At 45.8% G+C, this 20,553-nt stretch overlaps 2 protein-coding genes and 1 pseudogene across 3 annotated transcripts in view; 2 read left to right on the top strand and 1 right to left on the bottom strand.

Moving 5' to 3' along the window:
• ZNF35 (zinc finger protein 35) overlaps window positions 1-7,765 on the top strand; it is a 32,297-nt gene extending 24,532 nt beyond the window's left edge. Inside the window, exon 5 of the transcript XR_012090653.1 lies at window positions 2,441-7,765. The gene's annotated coding sequence lies outside the window, so the exon portion shown is untranslated. The remainder of the gene's footprint in view (window positions 1-2,440) is intronic.
• Window positions 6,821-7,765, top strand: LOC140709864 (isoamyl acetate-hydrolyzing esterase 1 homolog pseudogene; annotated as a pseudogene).
• On the bottom strand, window positions 7,343-19,170 carry LOC103227501 (uncharacterized). Of its 2 annotated transcripts, none has more exons than XM_007983895.3 (2): window positions 19,065-19,170; window positions 7,343-12,819 (listed from the first exon to the last, which is right to left on the bottom strand). In XM_007983895.3, the coding sequence occupies exon 2, from the start codon at window positions 12,635-12,637 to the stop codon at window positions 11,705-11,707; it is 933 nt and encodes a 310-aa protein (XP_007982086.3). In that variant the 5' UTR covers window positions 12,638-12,819; window positions 19,065-19,170; the 3' UTR covers window positions 7,343-11,704. The 2 variants fall into 2 exon arrangements, with proteins under 2 accessions (XP_007982086.3, XP_072866397.1); XM_073010296.1 differs by lacking the exon at window positions 19,065-19,170 and adding an exon at window positions 17,218-17,303.
• Window positions 19,171-20,553: the final 1,383 nt, after the last annotated feature.

Below are 20,553 nucleotides of genomic sequence, written 5' to 3'. Positions count from 1 at the left end.
AGATGTGAGGGCAGGGACTGTGCCAGAATGGTGTCTTCACAGATACAAGCACAAGTACACCAGGTTAAGAATGCTACAGGGCCTGATAGGATTCAGATGTTGCCCTAGAGAAACACACAGCCTAGTTGTGAAGATAAGATGGATACATGGGAAAGAGAAATCTAATTCACCAAAACATGTAAGGTCATTGCCAAAGAAATGGGGATGGATGGCAGAGGTAGTCAAGGATAGAGGAGGGAGCACAGTTACTAGGAGCTGTGGGAAGGATGGGAGAAGGCTTCCTAAAGGAGGAGTGACTTGAGCCAGGCCTAATGGGTGGGTAGATGGGTGGGTGGGTGGGTGGATGGATGGTTGGATGAATGAATGGGTGGGTGGATGGATGAGCAGTTTTAGAGGACAAGGATTGGGTATTCCAAGCCATGCAGAAGGTGAGAGGAAAGATACAGAAATAGGAAATCTTTGTTGAGGAACATGGGTACAACCAGAAAGCCTAACGAAGCCAAGAAGAAGGTTGGGGAATAGGAGAAAAGATCTGTATTAGTTCATTTTCGTGCTGCTGATAAAGACATACCCAAGGCTGGGAAGAAAAAGAGGTATAGTGGACTTAGAGTTCCACATGGCTGGGGAAACCTCACAATCATGGCAGAAGGCAAGGAGGAGCAAGTCACATCTTACATGGGTGGCAGCAGGCAAAGAGAGAGAGAGCTTGTGCAAGGAAACTCCCATTTTTAAAGCTGCCAGATCTTGTGAGACTTATTCACTATTACAAGAACAGCATGGGGAAGACCTGCCCCCATGATTCAATTACCTCCCACCGGGTTTCCCCCATGACATGTGGGAATTGTGGGAGTTACAATTCAAGATGAGATTTGGGGGAGACATAGCCAAACCATATCGAGATCTAACTGGAGGGCTAGGGCCTAGAGTGGACCATGGCCATCTCTGTCCTTGGGACAGTGCTCTGCTAATTAGCATTTCCACACTCCTCTGCTTCGTCAGCCCTCCTGGAAGCAAAAGCCTGAGCTCCTCCTCCTGGACCTCCTAGAACAGGGTCCTTTCCTGCTGTATTTTCTGTAGTTTAGGAGGAGGAAAGGGCCCTGCCTGTGTCCCTCCCCCTACTTCGGAGCGTTGGTTTGCCCTGCTTCTTTGTGCTTGTGCTTTCTCTTCCTGCCTGAACTGAGCTTGTGGGTTGTGAGGCTAGGGAATCACATCTCTCTGCCTCCCCTACTGCCAAACCTGGCAGCCCTCAACACCCTTCCCTCTGGGCAGTACCCTTGTTCTCCCTTTCCCCACTTTATCTGATAGATCCCTGAGTTCTCTCTTGAGTTACAAGTTCTCATCATGCCTCTCTCCAGCCAGGAAGGTGACTTGGTCAAGCTCTGTGATGCCCAGGATGCCACTGTCCACAGCCTAGCCCATCTCTGACCACCATTTGCTGCCTTGGCCAGTTTCCAAGGCGTCTCTGTCTCCCCCTCTCAGCTTGGCTGTCTTTATGCGTGCAGGCATTGCCCTTACCAGACAAATGTTTGGTGACAGTGACATCCCTGGCTCTTTCCCAGAATGCATGTTTTTTTTGTTGTTGTTTTTGTTTTGTTTTGTTTTTTTACTACACTCTCTTTTCTTTTTCTCTATCCATGCTCTGAAACCATAGTATACATACAGGACAATTGTGATTGTAAGTACTCTGCTTCCTCCCCCTGATATTTCAGCAAGCTCACTGGTGTAACACTTGGGGGCTTACTCTGATCCTTACACACTCTTGCCACACTACAAAAAGGGATTTTATTTGACTGGTGAGTTTTGGAAAGCCAGTCCACCTCCCACCTCTCCCTTGGGGTCTGGCATCTTCACAGAAACCATGCATTCCACCCTGGCCCTTTGTGCTGCAAGTGTTTCAGGAGCAAACCCATGGCAACCAGCACTATGTCCTTGGGTGGCTAATGCTGCCTAATCCTGGGATTCATAACCCCACTTGCCTGCAGATACAGCCACATTCACCAACATCAGGCTTTCAGTAATATAAGTGATATGTTGGTCTCCCCATCTTATTTCTCAGTTGGTTCAAGTATTGAGTATAAAATTATAATAATACCTAACACCTAGCTAAACACTTCATATATATTGTACTTATGTACATTGACTTAATTCTTACATCACTATGACATAGGTACTAGTATTAACCCATTTTACAGGTAGGAAACTGAGGCACAGAAAGGTCACATAACTGTTCATGGCAAAAACAGGATTTGGTCTCAGACAGTATGGCCCCAGAGACCACACCCCTTGTCTCAATGCTATATTGCCTCTGAAGAGAAGGGTGTTACTTATTGAATTCCCTCAAATCCCACTATAGTCTCATGTTTCCCATCTAGAATATAAAGCTGTTTCTATTTTTATTTGCTTTTGTTATATCTGTTTTTATCTTCTATGTCTTGTTTAGATATCAAGACCGAAGTTGAAAAGGAAGATTTGATTCTGGAAAAAACAAATGTGAAAGAAGAATTCTCTGGAAGACCGGAAGCATGAAAAGTGGAGAGTAGGGGAAGAGAGCATTCAGAACAGCCTGCAGACAAGCAAGTGAGGAGAGACAAGCCAGACACCAGGCAGGCCACAACGAAAGAAAAGATGTCTCCCAGGAGACAGAGGCCGGAACTGTAAGGAACTGAGGAAAGAGGTCCGCCACAACTCCAGCCTGGCTGCCCCTAGCAGGAATCTCTAAGCATGTACTGTGTATGGGAAGGCCTTCAGCCAGAGTTCCACTTTCATCGTACATCAGAGAATCCACACCTGGGAGAAGCCGTGTGGGTGTGGGTAGTGTGGCAAGGCCTTCATGCAGAGCTCCCACCTGACCTAGCACAAGAGGGTACACATGGGGAAGAAGCCATTTGTCTGTGGCACATGTGGCAAGGCCCTCAGTCAGGGACCAAGCCTCGTTGTGCACACAGGGGAGAAGCCACACATGTGCCTGGAGGGTGGCAAGACCTTCAGCTGCAGCTCGTGCTTCCTGGTTCACTTGTAGAGCAACACGGGGGAGAAGCCCTATTGCTGCACCCAGTATGGAAAGGCCTTTGGCCAGGGCTCCCACCTTTCCAGGGCAAGGAAATCAACTCAGAGTTTTGCAAATTCTCTGAGATGACCCAACCAGTCAGAGGCAGAGCATGTCCTAAAAGGTCCCTCATGGTTGCCTAGTGCCTGGTATCTGGGACCATGCCTGGAAAAAACACCAGCCAACTTCCCCGGCCAGAGCCCAGTGCTGATGGGTCAGGGCTTCAGGTCCAGAACTGAATCCACATAAGAGCAAGCTGAGCCCTTGTCATCAACCTAGCTCTCAGGTTATGGTAGGCTCCTGTAAGGGCCTCCCAGTGTCTTTGGAGAGAAAAGATACATACACAGTAAACACACAAATGAGTAAAGGACACTAGGTGACAAGCTGAGATTACAGTGCTGAAGTGTGTGCAGAGATAGCAAGATCAACAGGGAGGGAAAGATGGGTGAAGCTTTAGTGGGTCAGCTCTGGGAAAATGGGTTGGCAGTAGGTGGATGAGGGACAGCCCAGGGAGGGGACCAAGCAAACAAGGAATGCCTCCAGGTGGGCCCCAGTGAGGGGGGAGAGTGGCTGTGCAATCACTAAGAGTGGCAGGCTTGACATACACATGGGGAGGTGAGAAGTTTCAGGACAAAAGCCCCGGTGTGTGGGTGGTACCAACCAAGGCCAAGCCCTGCCCACAGTACTGGGCTTCCTGTACCAGGTTAACCCTGTGTGAGCCACTGAGCATCACTTTCCACACCTGTGCAGGACAGGAGTTGGACATGAGGGGCTTTGAGCTCTTCTCTCTTTCACCTGTGATTTCAGAGCTTTGAAGCCATTGTCAGAATGAGGACTAATAGACGGAGGAGGGAGGTGTTGGGAGAATGAAGCTGATGGGAACTCAGGATAGATGGGCAAAGAGGAGGAAAAGGAGACAAGGGAGACCGCGTGGGAGGCAGGTGGGGAAATTCAGCTGGCTCTTCTCACACTTTGGTACCTACAACAGGTTACCTTGCTCAGCTGAAGTAGGCCAAAGATGCTTTTTAGTCATTGTCTATTCAGCAATTTACTGAGCACCTTTTATGTAAAAGGCACCTTGCTAGGTGAACTAAGGGGCCCACAGGGAATGAGACCTGGTCCTTCTCTTAACACAATCCAGCAGGGGAAGTAAGACCACCACAAGGCAGAACCTGCTGAGTGGCAGGACAGCTGAGGATAATTGCAGGGAAGTTCAGACGAGGGTGGATGCTGCTTTGATTTGGGTTGGGTCGTGAAAAAAGTGGCATTCAGGCCAACCTCAAAGGGTGAGTAGGAGTCCCAAAACCTGATGGGAGAGGAGTTGTGTCTAGAAGAAGGACTTGTCTGGAAAACATGAAGCGTGTTGGGAACAGTGTACTGTCTTCGCTTGATAGATGGAAGGCATACCAGTGACACTCTGGGTGCTTGCTAATGTTCATGATGTGTGAGATGTAAGGTCCAGTGAGTCTGAAACCCTTCCTAGCACTGGCTCCTTTTGCAATGTGGATGTTTTGTTAAAGAACAGGTCTGTGCTTCCCCCATCACTAAGCAGTGCTTAGCTTAAAATGTCATGCAGCCTGGTCTAGTAAATATACAGTGCAGCTCTCCAGATCCTCTAGTTGCCAGCAATTATCAGTCTGCTGGGACCTGGCAGGAAGGAAAGAGTTTAATGAAAGGGTGATTTACAGAGGTTTGTGGAGGGGATGGGGAGACACAAGATAGCAGCAAGAACTAGAGCCTCTGCCACTCCTAGCTTGAAGGGGCACGGGAGGAAATGGTGTACCTGGAGCCATGAAGTTGTGGTTACAGAGGGGCACAGCCACTACCAGAACCATGGTAGCAGACAGAAGTACCCCATCCCATTCTCATGCCTCCCTCTGACATACCAGTGCATCCCACTAGGAAGCCAGAACTAAGGGACCCAGGGTGATACCGCCCATAGGGATCTCTCCCCCAGGGCAAAGAGGTAGATGATGGATCTGGGGTACAGACAAGAATAACCAATACGCAGGCCGAGGAGTGGAGAGTCAAAGAATAACTCTGTGGGGCAGAGACCAGTCTCTACCCAGACCTGCTTGGCCTCTGGTAGGACATGGATTTCTCTCATACTCTCTAATTTCTACCTCTGCCACTTCCCTGAATGGCGCAGCTCCTCTAAAATGAGTGGGAGAGTAAACCCTTGGCCCTTCCCATCTTCCAGCAGACATTAACTTCATTCAGTCCCTGGGATCCCCCAACACCCACCTCCAGAGAAACCTGGTAATTTCAGTTTCTCTGGCTGTACAGGTTATCCCCTGCTGCCCTGCCCTAGAGACAAGATACTGTTGGGCCGTGTCTCAGAGCAGGAAAGCAAATTAATACTTGTTTTATTTTATACAGTAGTTAAGCACTTAAATTCTGTGCAGTGCTTTTCTTAATGTGTTTTATTCAATCCTCACTGCATCCCTTAGATTGTTAATACGACCATTTTATAGACAGGGACAGTGAGGCACAGAGAGGTTAAGAAGTTTGCCCATAGGTATGCAGTAAGTGGTGGAGAAGGGACTGGGCTATGGGCATTGAGTGGCTGCTGAGTCTGGACACCACAGCCAACACCAATTTACTGTCTCCCTGACACTCCACCTGTAGCCCACACTGAGCCATGCACAGCTGCAGTGGTCACTTCCCTGGCCACTGTCTCCATCCAGGCAGAGGTGTTTTGGTCCTTTCACCACTTAGTTCTGCTTTGCCCTTATATCCAAAGCAAAACCCTTTTTACTTTACTTTCGTCCTAGTAAAAAAGTCACTTCCCTTCATTTTCAGGCCTCCAATCCTTAGCTAGGTGTCTGCCCAAGACAACTAGCAGTTTCACACAGATGCTAAGTCTCATGCAAACCCAAGCCAAGAAGCCACACAGCTCATTTCAGATGCTTATTGTGTAAACACACAAGATTAGCAGTTGCTTTCATGAATGTCTGGGTTTCTGTGCACACCCTACACCTTGCCTATGTTAAAATAGGCTGTTTTAACAAGGGAAAGGGTCCTGGTGTTTGCCCAAAGAAGGGGGATTGGATTTGGCAAGAAATAAGGATTTTCTTATACTTTAGATGGACGTTTTTTATTCTTATACTTAAAAAATTATACTTTGAAATTTCAACTCCCTGTGACGGATGCCATGCAGCTTGAGCTGACAGATGTTGCAACTGTAATTCACCTCAGGCTTTCCTTGTTGCCGGAAGTCAAGCCAGTGACTGATTCCTAGCACCCCCTCTTTGCCTACTAGTGATTGAAAGATAAAGTATATCTCATGCTGGAATTGACCTGGAAGTAGCTGGAGACATTTTGAAAGTCAACCTTCCAGTTTGTTAAAAAGCTCTAAAATTGACCCTCTAGTGGTGGGCACTATAGATCCATACCCCAGAGAGGACTAGTTCCTGACTTAACTGGAGGGCTGAACTCATAGCAGTGGGCAGCAACCAGCATTACAATACAGTCCTGTGCTGCATAACAATGGAGAGTTCTGAAAAAGGCATTGTTAGGTGATTTCGCTGTTGCGTGAATATCATAGAGTATACTCAAACAAACCTAGATAGCATGTGTAAGTACATCCTAGGCTCTGCGGTATAGTCCTAGGCTATATGGTATACACCCTACTACACCCTAACTATGTGGTACAGCCCACTGCTCTTAGACTACAAACCTGTACAGCATATTATTGTACTGAATGCTGTAGGCAATTGTAACAAAATGGTATCTGTGTATCTAAAAATAACTTAGAAAAGGTACAGTAAAAATATGGTACGAAAGATAAAAAATAGTGGGCTCCGCCCCGCCCCGACCGGCGGCTCCATGGCGCTGTGCGAGGCCGCGGGCTGCGGGAGCGCCGTGCTCTGGCCTGGCTTGTTGCTCTTCGGGGACTCCATCACCCAGTTTTCCTTCCAGCAGGGTGGATGGGGAGCATCGCTGGCTGACAAGCTGGTCAGAAAATGTGATGTTCTGAATCGTGGATTCTCAGGTTACAATACCAGATGGGCCAAAATTATCCTTCCGAGATTAATCAGGAAAGGAAATAGCTTGGACATCCCAGTAGCAGTTACAATTTTCTTTGGGGCCAATGACAGTGCATTAAAAGATGAGAATCCCAAGCAGCACATTCCCCTGGAGGAGTATGCTACGAATTTAAAGACCATGGTGCAGTACCTGAAGTCTGTGGACATCCCTGAGAATCGAGTCATTCTCATCACGCCGACCCCACTTTGTGAAACAGCCTGGGGAAAAGAGTGCATCATACAAGGTTGCAAACTAAATCGCCTGAACTCTGTTGTTGGTGAATATGCTAATGCGTGTTTACAAGTGGCCCAAGACTGTGGGACTGACGTACTTGACCTGTGGACCCTGATGCAGGACAGCCAGGACTTCTCATCTTATTTATCAGATGGACTACATTTGTCTCCAAAGGGGAATGAATTTTTGTTCTCGCATCTCTGGCCTTTGATAGAGAAAAAGGTCTCTTCTCTGCCTTTGTTGCTTCCTTACTGGCGGGATGTAGCAGAAGCAAAACCTGAATTAAGTCTGCTGGGAGATGGAGACCATTAGCCAATCACAGGAGACCCAAGTCTGCTTGTTAATCTACAGAACTCAAAGTTGCCAATATATAGAGGTACCCTTTTTTCCTCAGGCTTAAACCTTTGCTACTGATAATAAAAGTATTAGGATTTTTCAGGGAAGTTTTGTACTTAGGTCCATTGTGTTTTGACAGTATTTGTTAATGCAGGTATCAGTGCTGTAGCTACAAAATACACCCTGAGCAGCTTGTTAATTCTATAAATGATGAAGTAAAGACTTTTTTCTTAAAGTCAAAAAAAAAAAAAAAAAAAAAAATAGTATGCTTATATAGGACATTTACCATGAACGGAGTTTGCAGGACTGGAAGTTGTCCTGGATGAGTCGGTGAGTGAATGTGAAGGCCTAGGATACTACTGTACACTTCTGTAGACTTTACAAATACTGTACACTTAGAGTACACTAAATTTACTTAAAAATTTTTCTTCAATAAGTTAACCTAATGTAACTTTTTAGTTTCTAAACTTTTAAAATTTTCTGACTTTTGTAATAACACTTAGATTAAAACACAAATGCACTGAAGAGCTATACAAAAATATTTTATAAGCATTTTTCTATTTTTAAATTATTTACTTCAACTTTTTGTTAAAAAATAAGTCACAAGCATGTTAGCCTAGGCATCCACAGGGTCAGGATCATCAGTATCATCATCTTCCACCTTCACATCTTGTCCCACTGGAAGGTCTTCAGGGGCAGTAACAAGCATGGAGCTGTCATCTCCTATGATAGCAATGCCCCCTTCTGAAATACTCACAAAGGACCTGCCTGGGACTCTTCTTAAGGAGGTGTCCCTCTTTTCAGAAATATGTCTATGGTGGTTTGCTTGCTTTCCTGTTTTCATCATAGACTTGCCAGTAAACAGATAATGCACCATGAACATTACTCTCTATTAAGGAAAACCTTTTGGGAGTTGGGGTCCATGTTTTCAATTTTTTTTTTTTTTTTTTTGAGATAAGAGTCTTGCTCTGTTACCCAGACTGGAGTGCAGTGGTGCAATCACGCCTCACTGCAACCTCTGACTCCCAGGTTCAAGTGATTCTCCTGCCTCAGCCTCCCTAGTAGCTGAGATTACAGGTGCATGCCACCACACCCAGCTAATTTATTTTTTATTTTTAGTAAAGATGGGGTTTCACCATGTCGGTCAGGCTGGTCTCGAACTCCTGACCTTGTGATCTGCCCGCCATGGCCTCCCAAAGTGCTGGGATTACAGGCATGAGCCACCGTGCCCAGCCCAAACTTTTTAAGGAGTTTCTTGAGGTCTGCAAAAGCTTCTGCTAACCTCCCTACTGCGAATTTTCTTGATGGTGGTTTTCTGCAGTTTCCTTTTCTCTTGCCTCTTCTTCAGCTGTGTCCCTGTTCCATTTCTAACAACTCCTCATTAGTCAATTCCTCAGGAACCACCTCTAGGAGCTCCTCAGTGTCATCCTCATTCACACCCAGGTTAAAGCTGCTTCCCATCTCAACCACAGCCTTGTGAATTTTTGCAACCTGGTCATCCGTGGCAAATCCTTTGAAGTCATGAACAAACCTCGAGTGTCTTCTTCCAGATGCCATTCATACACATATTGGTGACATCATCCTAAGCCCAAGCAAGGTTCTTGATGCAGTCTTAGATGCTGTAATCCTCCCAGAATTGCATCAGTGTCTTCTCAGTGTCTCCCTCAGATAACAGCAGCAACAGCCTGGGGAAATGTCCTTCTTAGGTAGTGGGCCTTCAGAACTGCTCTAACTCCTTGATCCACTGGTTGGATCAAAGAGGTGATGCTTAAAGGGAGAAACACCAGTTTGATATTAAGACAAAGATCACCTAAAGGATGTACAGGAGCATTATCAACAATAAGCAAAATCTTGAAAGGTATGTTATTCTCCAAACAGTACTCCATTTCACTGAAATAGCAATTCAGGAGGGCATCTTGGAAGAGAAGCTGGGTCATCCATGACTTGTTATCGCTCCTGTAGTACACTGGCAGTGTGCGCTTACTGATATGCTTGAAGGCCCTGGGGTTTTCACTGTACCAAATCACAAAGGGTTTCAATTTGTGGGCAACAACATTGCCCCCAAACACTGTTATCCAGTCCTTCAAAGCCTTGAAACCTGCCATTGACTTGGCCTCCTTATGGATGAAAGTCCCTTCAGGCATCTGTTTCCAGAATAGGGAGGTTTGATCCATATTAAACATTTGCTCTGGGAAGTAATTTTCCTCCACAATCAGCTTACCTAGAGTTTCCAAAAATTCTTCAGCTGCCTTCACATCAGTACTCATAGACTTACCACTCACTTTCACAATTGTGTAATGAATAAAAATTCTTGAATCGTTTAAACCACTCAGAGCTAGCAATAAATTCAACAATATAGTCAGGTCCAGCCTTTCCTATCAACATAACAAACAAGCTTTTTGCTTTAGCTGTGATTGTCACAGTGCTGAGAGGGACATGCTTCTGTGTCTGGTCTTCAATATAGGTCATTAGAAGTTTATCCATATCTGATATTGGCCCTTCTCAAATTTTTATTAGTTTCATTGCCTTCAATGAAGCAGATCCTTTAATAGTTTCTATCACTTTGCTCTTGTACTTTAGGATGGCAGCTATGGTAAAATGGGACATGCCTGACTGGTAAGCAATAACCATCCCTGATTTTCCACCTTCACAGTCCTTAATCACTTCTAATTTTGTTTCCAGGTCAATTACTCAACACAGCCTCTTACTGGCAAAATTAGCCATGGATTTTGAATGCTTAGGGGACATGATGAACAAAATATGAGATTAAATCAAGCACAAAAGGAAATGATGCAGTCAAGAGATGTGGTAAACATGAGATATATGAGGCTGCTGCTGGTCAAACACAGCATACTGTTTTACAGTAAACTTTGAAAAAAATAAGTGGAAGGAGCACACTTTGAAATAATGAAAAGTACAGTAAATACATAAACCAGTAGCACAGTCTTTATTATCGAGTATTATGCACTGTACATAACTGCATGTGCTGTCCTTTTATATCACTGGCAGCATGGTCGGCTTGTTTACACGAGCATCACCACAAACATGTGAGTACTGCATTGTGCTGCCACATTACGACAGCTGCAGAGTCACTAGGCCACAGGAATTTCTCAGCTCCATTACAACCTTATAAGACTACCATCAAATATGTGGTCTGTTGTAAACATCATTATGTGGCACATGACTGCACATACTGAGACATATTGCATTCCTATTATATTTTTCCTTTAGTCTAAAGGTAATAAATCTCTTTTTGTGTAAGTGGCAGATGATTAGGATATTACTTTTTAATTTTATACACACACATGATCTGTTTTATTTCCTTGTAAGGAAAAGTCAAGCTATATGGTCTAGAGAGAAGAGAACAGGCCCTAAGACTAGGATCTCAGCCCTGAGCAGCTAGCGACTGAAGATGAGAGAGAAGGATAATTTTAAAGACACCCCTCTAGCATGTCTAATGGTCAAGGACTGCAATGTTTCTGACAGAACACTTCTGTTCTGAGAGGTTCAGACTCCTTAGCCCTATGGACAGGGTTTAATACTTCATCTTGTTAACTCTGGTCTGCAGTTCTGGTCTGGTAGGGTTCCTTTGATTGATGACTCTATCATCCTATGTATCCTTCGCTGTTTTGGTCATTGCTTGAAATAACATTGAAAAGTACAGTAAGCTTTAATGTGCTGGAGTTATGCTGGAAAAATTACAAATCTTCAAAGCAGGTGGGATCTTGCAAGATTATCAGATTAAGAGTTTCTTGATACGAGGAATTTCTCAATGAATTAACATTTAATCAACTTTGTAGAAATGAAGAGCTCCTCGGTTTCCTGTCAATCAAACCAGAAGACAGGACCTGGCATCTACCTCTTGGAACTCCAAATCTGACTTGAGGCACACATACAAAAATAAGGCAAGTGAATAAAACACTATACAAGCAGAGTGAGTTTGTGGACCCAGATTTCCAGCAGTGAAGAGTCCATGACCTCTCACATACTTCCTAGTATTTATGAGATGCTGACCTGGGTGAAGGCAAGCATATAACATGACCATTCAACTCTGCCCCATTAACAATGGGCCCTAACCCAAGTAGCCAGCTGAGGTTTCTTCCGGGCATGAGTTGCCTGATGGAGAATAAGATGGGAGCTCTGGCCAAAGGTTCTTCCACACTCATTACACTTATACGGTTTCTCCCCTGTGTGAATTCTCTGATGCACAATAAGGTATGAGCTACAACTGAAAGCTTTGCTGCATTCATTACACTCAAATGGCTTCTCCCCCGTGTGGATCCTCTGATGGACAGTGAGGCCTGAACTCCGGCTGAAGGCTTTCCCACACTCACTACATTCAAAAGATTCCTCCCCAGTGTGGATGCCCTGATGAACTATGAGATTTGAGCTCTGGCTCAAGGTCTTCCCACATTCCTGGCATTCATAGGGTTTCTCACCAGTGTGGATCCTCTGATGTCGTATGAGGTGTGACCTCTGTCTGAAGCCATTTCTGCATTTATTACATAGGAAAGGTTTCTCCCCTGTGTGGATTCTTTGGTGCACGATGAGGTTTGCACTCTGACCAAAGGCTTTTCCACACTCTTTACAGATAAAGCGTTTCTCTCCTGGGTAGTTTTGTTGCCCTCTTTCCTCGTCAAGGGCACTGCTGTCTCTGAAGGCAACACCTCTGGAAACTCTCTTCCTTCTCCTCGCTCTGGGTCCTGCCTGGCTTCCCTGATGCCTCTTTGCACTTCCTTTCCCCTCTAGGGCTTCTCTAAACCTGGCTGCCAGAGGGGCTACACTCTGAAGCCTTTCATAAGTTGTGACTTGTATTTTGGCTTCTGAAACTGGCCCCTTGTTCTCCCTGTGAATTCTCGAATGTGAAATACTTTTTGAGCCTAGATTAAAGAAGTTATCAAATTCTTTACCTTTCTGGCTTTCCTTCTCTAGGGAGATTTTTACATCCTTGAATTCTGCTGGCTTTATACTTCTAGTCCTCGTCCTCAGCATCTCCCTGGAAGGATCTCTCTGAGGAATATTCAAACTGTCTTCCCAATTTTTGAGTGCTCCAATCTTGCATTCTTGGGAATCATTATTCCAGAGTGCTCTGGAGGTGGCTCAGTGTATCTCTGTTTCTTCTGATACTTCCTGCTTTGGAACCGACTCCTTGATATCTGATTTGGTTTCATAATCTAACAAAAGATACAGAAAACGGAAATGTCACCTGTTTCCTATGGTGGAGACAAAACATCTTTAAGTGATACTAATGTATACTCTAGACATTTGTGATGCTGACATGTCGATAGCACGTGTACACTCCTAATGTGACTGCAAAAGGTCAGCAGACAGCCAGGAAGGGCAGAGGGGAGAGGCAGCAATGTCTGGCATTCAGAGATACTGCAGAGGATGAAAATGTTCCTTTTCCTCAGCATGACGCTCTGGTGGGTTATAAAGATCCCTCAATGTGGGACAGGGAATGGCCTGATTCCATGGACTGCTCATACCTTTCCTTATCCAGGTTCTGAGCCAAGCTGCACCACAAAGTGCTGGACAACCTTTGGGAGTGCCGCTTGGTTCTCACACAGCCAAGGTGGAGCTCAGGAGGCTGTCCTGTATTACAGGGAACTCAAGAAGTACAGACCTGAGGGAAAGTTTTCATATTTCTGCTGAAAGTGAGCTTGGAAAGAGCCTTCTGGGCTTTTTTCCCCCTTCCTTCCCCTTCTTCCTTTTCCCATTTCTTATGCATTATTTCCTTCCCCTCACTTCTCCTGTTCCCTTCTGCTTTCCTCCTCTTACCATTTCTCCCTTTTTCTTCCTCAACACCTGTCATCCTTTCCACTCCTCCTCTAATCTCTATTTTTGCTTTAAAACTCTTCTCTTGGCTCATGCCAGTAATCCTAGCATTTTGGGAGGCCAAGGCAGGAGGATCACTTGAAGTCAGTAATTCAAGATCTGCCTGGGCAACATAGCAAGACTCCAACTCTACAAAAAATAATAAAAATTAACCATGCACGGTGGTGTGCACCTGTGGTCCCAGCTACTTGGGAAGCTGAGGTGGGAGAATCACTTGAGCCTAGGAGTTCAAGTCTGCAATGAGCTGTGATTGTACCACTGCATTCCAGCCTGAGCAACAGAGCAAGATTTCTCTCTACAAAAAAAAATAATAATAGGCCGGGCACGGTGGCTCAAGCCTGTAATCCCAGCACTTTGGGAGGCCGAGGCGGGTGGATCACAAGGTCAGGAGATCGAGACCATCCTGGCTAACATGGTGAAACCCTGTCTCTACTAAAAATACAAAAAACTAGCCGGGCGAGGTGGCGGGCGCCTGTAGTCCCAGCTACTCGGAGGCTGAGGCAGGAGAATGGCGTAAACCCGGGAGGCGGAGCTTGCAGTGAGCCGAGATCGCGCCACTGCACTCCAGCCTGGGTGACACAGCGAGACTCCGTCTCAAAAAAAAAAAAAAAAAAAAAAAAAATTAATAATAATAAAAATAAAAATAAACTCTTTTCTTATTCCTGTTTTGGAATAAACTCTCATAACCTCAAATTCTCTGTGCCATCATCACTGAGGTCGGCCCTATACTTGCTGAAGAGAGCCACTCGCCCACTTAACAATTTGTTCAGGCACGGTAAGCCTCAGAATTTGGGGAGACTCCCAAATATAGTATATCCTCCTCTTGAGTTCTCAGGGCAGTGAACATGTACTTTGCAACTGTCCAGAGCTGACTGAAAAGTATCTTATACCAAAGTGTAAAGACCCTTAGGGCTATCCATGCTGTAAAATCCCTGAAGCTGCAGACCCTCCCCAGCACTGAGAGCCAGCAGAGACCCCACTGCCTCTACAAAGCAGGCAACCCTGAATGGCAAGGGTGACAGGGGCTGTACTCAGGTCATCCCCACCAAATTCTAGCTTCCAGTTCCAGTTTCAGAACAGGTGCCAAATGGGGCCTAGCTAAGGAGCTGCTGCCACCAGATAGAGATAGAAATTCCAGGCTCAATTCTAAGGCTGTTGCCTCTGACTTCTCTCCAGCAGCCCTGATCCAGGTTCTCTAAGGGTGCCCTATGGGAACTAGGCTAAACCCCAGAGGAGAAATGCTACTTCCTCTGGGTCAGAAGACAAGAAGTGGGTACCAAATCACCTTCAACTCCCATGTCTAAGAGTCTGGGATGAAGAGGAGGGTTGACGTTCTCCCTTCATTTCAGATTAGACGCCAGATGTGGTGCAGTAAAGCAACCTGCCCACATTCCATGGCAGGCAGGTAGGGAGCAGAGGTGGGCCCAGACTCCAGGTCTTCTCCTTCCTGGAGATCTTCATAACACCACCCTCAAATCTCCATCATGCGACTGTCTCACTTAGCAAGACCCTAAGGCATTCTGGCACCCCACCCCTTTGCCCATGTCTGCTCCTTGCCTCAATATTAGTAGGGGCCATATCAGTCAACAAGCCTCAAAAAATCCTCAGGGAGAATGAGGCTTGAGGAAAAAAATTCCAAGAGCAGCCCTATCTCAAGCTGTGGAGGACTGTGAAATCAAGGGAGAGGAAGAGAAAAATTGGAGACTAAAGTTCATTATAGGAACAGAAGTCCCTATCCTCTTTCCCCAGGGAATGTTGAGGATGGGAAGGAGATCAAGACAACTCTCTCAAGTTTTCATCCAGGTTAACAAAAAGTATTAGCTAGCCAAGACTTGCCTGTCCCCCAGGAACTAAAAGTCCAGTGGGGTGACAGTTGTGTAAAGAGATAATTAAAGTACATGTCGAATTGAGGTAAGAGAAGGCTGGTGAGGAAAAGACAACTTATAGCTCAAGAGGGCTTGACAGCAAATAACTAAGACTTCCTGGGAGGTGGCATTTCAGTTGGGTCTTGAAAGGAGCTAGGATTTCAAAGGGTAGGAAGCTTGGAGGTTAGGCATGGAGGTTTTCTTCCAGGTAAAGAAAGCAAGATGGGCAAAGGCACAATAATGGAAAAGCAGAGATTGTTGGGAGAAGTCTGTCAGTGTCATTTGGAGTGTAGTGGGAAACAAAGCTGGAAAGGGAAACCAAAGTCAAATCAGGTAGGGCCTGGAATGCCACACTAAAACCTTCACACTTTATTTAAAAGGTCTAGAATTTACATAGGGATGTTTTCTCTGGTGTCTGAACAACAGAGATCCCAGAGATTGTTACTGGTGCTTTAAGGGGTTTTAGGCTATTGTTCACCTCCTGCAAGTCAAGTGTTCCCTGGCCTATTGACAACAGGCCTGTCTGGAGATAACTCCCACCCCCTGCTACCCTGGCCTGGGTCTTCACCTAGTCCCAGGCATCCCTGTAGTCCTTCTTCTCCTTTACTGTCCCTGGTCCTGCCACTAGGAAAAAGGTTTCCGTTATTGTGATGATTGTAAACATTACCCTCACTCTGTTGAGGGCCTGCCCTGGGACACCTCCTGAACTTCTGTGGCTCCTGGACAGGCAGGGAGTGGTCAACTAACGAGAAAGACACCGGAAACCACTGTTGACAAACAGAAATGCCAGCTGGGTACCCCAGCATAATTGGCCCAGCTATCCAAGGCCAGGCCTTGACTCCCAAGTTCTAAGAAGACAGCCTGAGGCCAAAACTGCTGGATGTCTGCCAAAACCTTGCTTAGTAGAAGACCTCTTTTCTTTTTAATGAATCTGGCAATCTTTTATAAATTCTAGGATATAAAATCCACAGCTGCTCTGGTGAACGCATAAGCAGTGGGCCCCACATCTACCTGCTTAGCTGCCTGTCAGTCCTGCCAGTGGGTCCCAAGAGCATCATTGCTGGACAAGGTGATGGCTCATGTGTCTTCTCAACCTCATTTTCTCTATGACTACTAAAAATTCTAAAAACAAAAAACCTGATTCTGGGAAGACAGAACCTTTGCATATCTTCTCTAACGATATGCACTGGGCCTGACAGGCAGGAAGCCCCAGAATACAGCACACAGGGATTTTCTTTTCTTCACCTCCACTGATGGAGCTTGTTTTGGTTCCTACTCCTACTAAATATAAGGAGCCAAGGGACAGGTGACTGTGGGAAGCTGGCACTGTCGCTACCACCAGAGATGAGGGGAATGAGGAGGGCTGAGGGAAAAATCCAGAACATTCAGGGGAGAAAATCATTGGCTCTAAAATTTCTTAATATTTAGGCAAATTTTAGAAAAAGCACAAGAAAAAAATAGGAAGTTGGTCTCATCAGTTCTCCCACTTTTGCTTTTCAAGTTCCTACCAGCAGTGGCTTTTTCTATGTCCAGTGTCTATTTGGTTAGAAATGTTATTTTTGGCCAGGTGCAGTGGCTCATGCCTGTAATTCCAGCACTTTGGGAGGTCAAGGCAGGCAGATCACGACATCAGCAGATCAAGACCATCCTGGCTAACATGGTGAAACCCCTTAGTAAAATACAAAAAAATTAGCCAGGCATGGTGGTGGGCGCCTGTAGTCCCAGCTACTCGGGAGGCTGAGGCAGGAGAATGGCGTGAACCCAGGAGACAGAGTTTGCAGTGAGCCAAGATCATGTCACTGCATTCCAGCCTGGGCCTCAGAGCAAGGCTCCATCTCAAAGAAAACAAAACAATAAAAAAATAAATATTACTGTTATGTTCCCTCCCAAGTGATGAGAGGCCTCTCATGGCAGGTGACTTCTGTAGTGTGTGGAGATCAACCTGTAGAAGGAGAATGAAGATACTGAAGAGGTCTTGATTAAGAACACCTCTCAAAGGAGCGGGTGTCTCCCTTGCTCACAGCCATGTCTCCCACTGGAGCCCTGGATCCCATTCTTCCAGATCCCTCAGAAAACTCCACTAATTATCCCTTCCTCTCTGCCCTGCACCACCAGCCTCTTACTGTCTCCTGAGTCTTTCCTGGTTGCCTATAACCATACTCAAACCTCACGCACTCTAAAAACAACCCTCTCTTGAGACTTGTTTCTCTCAAGCTCAGGCCACATGTCTTGTCTTCTCTTCTCATCCAAACCTTAGAAGAAAACAACAACAACAACAACTTAAGTACTTCATCTTTCAGGCACTCCTCAACTCACTGCACACAGTCTGTAGTCCCGACCACTCTACAGAAACAATCTGAAGATGCAAGCGCTATCTTTCCTAATCGTCAAATCTAAGGGTTGCTTTTCAGTTCTCCCTATTTGACTCTTATGTAGTATATAAACCACTATGTTCCCCCAAACTGCTTTACTGACTCCCATATTCTTGAATGACAGTGTTCCTGGGACTCTCTCTTAACCAATTTCTTCCTCTCACTCTAGATCTAAGTCAGAGGTTAAAGACTCATGCCTTAGGGACCAGGCAGGGAATATAAAGGAATGAAATGAATGGGACTATATTAAACAACAGGGAGGAGGGCGATGAACGGGAGTGTGCACACCCCTCTAAGGGGGCGCCTGCTGCTCACTCTAGCCTAATGCCTTACAAGAATGTGAGCCAAGTGTTGCCAAATCTTCCAGCCTTCCAAGAAACACCACAAATCTAGATTTTTACACAGCATCTAATGATGAAAAGCTGGTGACTAATTCAATTTTTCAAAACTACTGTTCAGGATAAACAAAGCACATCAGTAAATCTGATCTGGCCCATGGGCATCTAGTTTGTGGTCTCTGCCCTAAGTTCTGCCATGCACTCTTTTGGTCATAACCATCACCTATTAGTTATGATTTCCAAATCTCACATCTGATCAACTTTTTCTTTAGCCCCAAAGACATCAGCCAATGTCTTCTGTAACGTGACATCACTGACCATGTTCAAAGCTGAGCTGATCATCTTTCTTCTAAAGCGTCCCACTGTTCCTCTTACGTTCTCCTCTACCATCGTCCATCCTCTCACAAGCCAGAAACCTGAGACAGTCCTTCCCTTCTCTCTCTCCCTTACTCTTCAAAGTCATCTTTGAGAAGAAGAGCTGGTAACACAGCCTGAAAAAAGCCTCAGGGCCTGGATTTTCATGCTGGTTCTGCCACTTACGTGCTGTTTGCGCTTAGGCAGATTAACCCCTCTGATTTCTTCTTAATGGGAATAATAGTACCTACCTCATAGGGCTGCTGTCAGGATTAAATGAAACAAGCATCTAGAACAGTGTCTGGCCCACGCTAAGCACTACACAAGCACTTGCTATTATTTTGCCTCTTTAATGCTCCTTAAATCTATACAGTTCAGACATTCAGACTTATGGGACACTTATGACTGCCACCTGCACCTACACTACTTTCCTCCCGCCCGCATCCCATTTCTAGTCCCCAGTTCACCCTAACAACAAGACCCTCAAGCAGCTGACGAGCGACTTTCCCCTTACATCAAGTGCACAGTAAACCCAAGCGCCGGGCCGGGGCCGCGGGGATTCCCGCCAGTCACTCCCGCCAGCCGGCCCCGCCGCCAGCGCAGCCCGCAGCCCGGGCAAGTCTAGGCCCCCTTGGCCCCGGTCTCGTTCGCTCACCAGAGGCCACGGGGCCCCCAGCCCCGCACAGCAACGACACACCGCCACCGCGACGCGTTTGCCCTCAAGGGCCTCCCGCGAGCTTAAGTACCCAGGGAAGATGGGCCGCCCCGGAAGTGCCGCCCGGGCGCCTTGCAGGCCCCTCGCTGACCGCTCTAGGAATCTCGGAGGTTTTCTGACCTCGATGCCTCCTTACCTGGGTCTCCTACATCTGACCTATCTATTGCAATTAAAAGTCTGCAATGTGTTTGGGGGTGGGAGAACAATCTACCATCCACAGAAAGGCCTCAGAGAATGTTGGAGAAAAAATTAAAGTCTTAGATATTGACGTGTTTAACTTTTACTTCTTTTACAGTGTAAAAGTGTCTCTTTACAACTCCTTTTTTTTTTTTTTTTTTTTTTTTTTTTTGAGAGGTGCTTATAGAAGATACGATTCAGGTTAGAAGATTCAAGTTAGAAAATTCAGGTTGTCTCTCTAGTCAGTGCTCTCCAACCTGTTGCAATAGGAGTGGGATGGAACTGCTGAGGTAGGAGACAGGACTTGACTCCAGAGGTGGGGTCGGACACTCGACCAGATTGAGGACTAACTAAAACAGAGCCAGGTGGATGCGGCTTTCAGTCAGACTCACCCACCAGTGTGCCATGTCAATTTATCATTGCCGTGGCAACACCCAGGAGTTCCTGCACCTTTCCATGGCAGTAACCCAATAACCCCAAAGTACTACTCCTTCCCTAGAAAGTTCTGCACAAGCCACCTCTTAATCTGCATGCGATTAAAAATGGGTGTAAATATGAATGCAAAACTGCCCTGAGCTTCTACTCTCTGCCTACAGGATAGCCCTCCTCTGCAGGAGCAGTTACAGAGCTGTAACACCGCCTCTTCAAAGATGTTTTTTCCTCCTACCTCTGCCTTGTCTTTGAAGTCTTTCCTGGGCAAAGCCAGAAACCCTCGTGGGCTAAGCTCCACTTTGGGGCTTGCTTGCCTCGCATCACTGTGAAGCTACTTGAGTTGTCAAATAAAAAATAAACTCAGACATAGATAAGACAGGCTTTATTCAAAAGGACAATTGCAAATGGGAGACAGGTACTACTACAATAGGGAGAGGAGGACTATTGCAATAGAGAGAATGCTCAGACTATAAGATCCACAAACATCTTGTCAACCCAAATAACAGACAGACTCTCTAAAGATAATGAGTTTATTCAAGAGTGCACAGGAGACTCACAAATCCAGAATATGGGGGCTATGCGGATCATTGGCATAGAGGTTGTGTAGCGGGGTTGATAAAAAATTAGAGAGACCGATGGGGGTGAGAAAGATATTTATTATTTAGGTGCACCAGCCCAGTCGGATTAACATCCAAAGGACTGAGCCCTGAACAAAGACTTAAGTTACCTTTTAAGCATTTCATGGGGTGGGAGAAAATCTGTGCAGGGAAAAACATATTACAGAAGCAAAAAACGAAGGCAGTTATTCAATTAATTGAGA

Source organism: Chlorocebus sabaeus, chromosome 22 (genome assembly GCF_047675955.1).
Source record: "Chlorocebus sabaeus isolate Y175 chromosome 22, mChlSab1.0.hap1, whole genome shotgun sequence".
Lineage (NCBI taxonomy): Eukaryota > Metazoa > Chordata > Mammalia > Primates > Cercopithecidae > Chlorocebus > Chlorocebus sabaeus.
Note: the sequence above shows the minus strand (reverse complement) of the source record. Positions and strands in the feature narration are given on the sequence as shown.

Bases quoted from the DNA above. Each gene is read 5' to 3' on its own strand.
- LOC103227501 (XM_007983895.3), bottom strand. From the start codon at position 12,637: ATGCTGAGGACGAGGACTAGAAGTATAAAGCCAGCAGAATTCAAGGAT.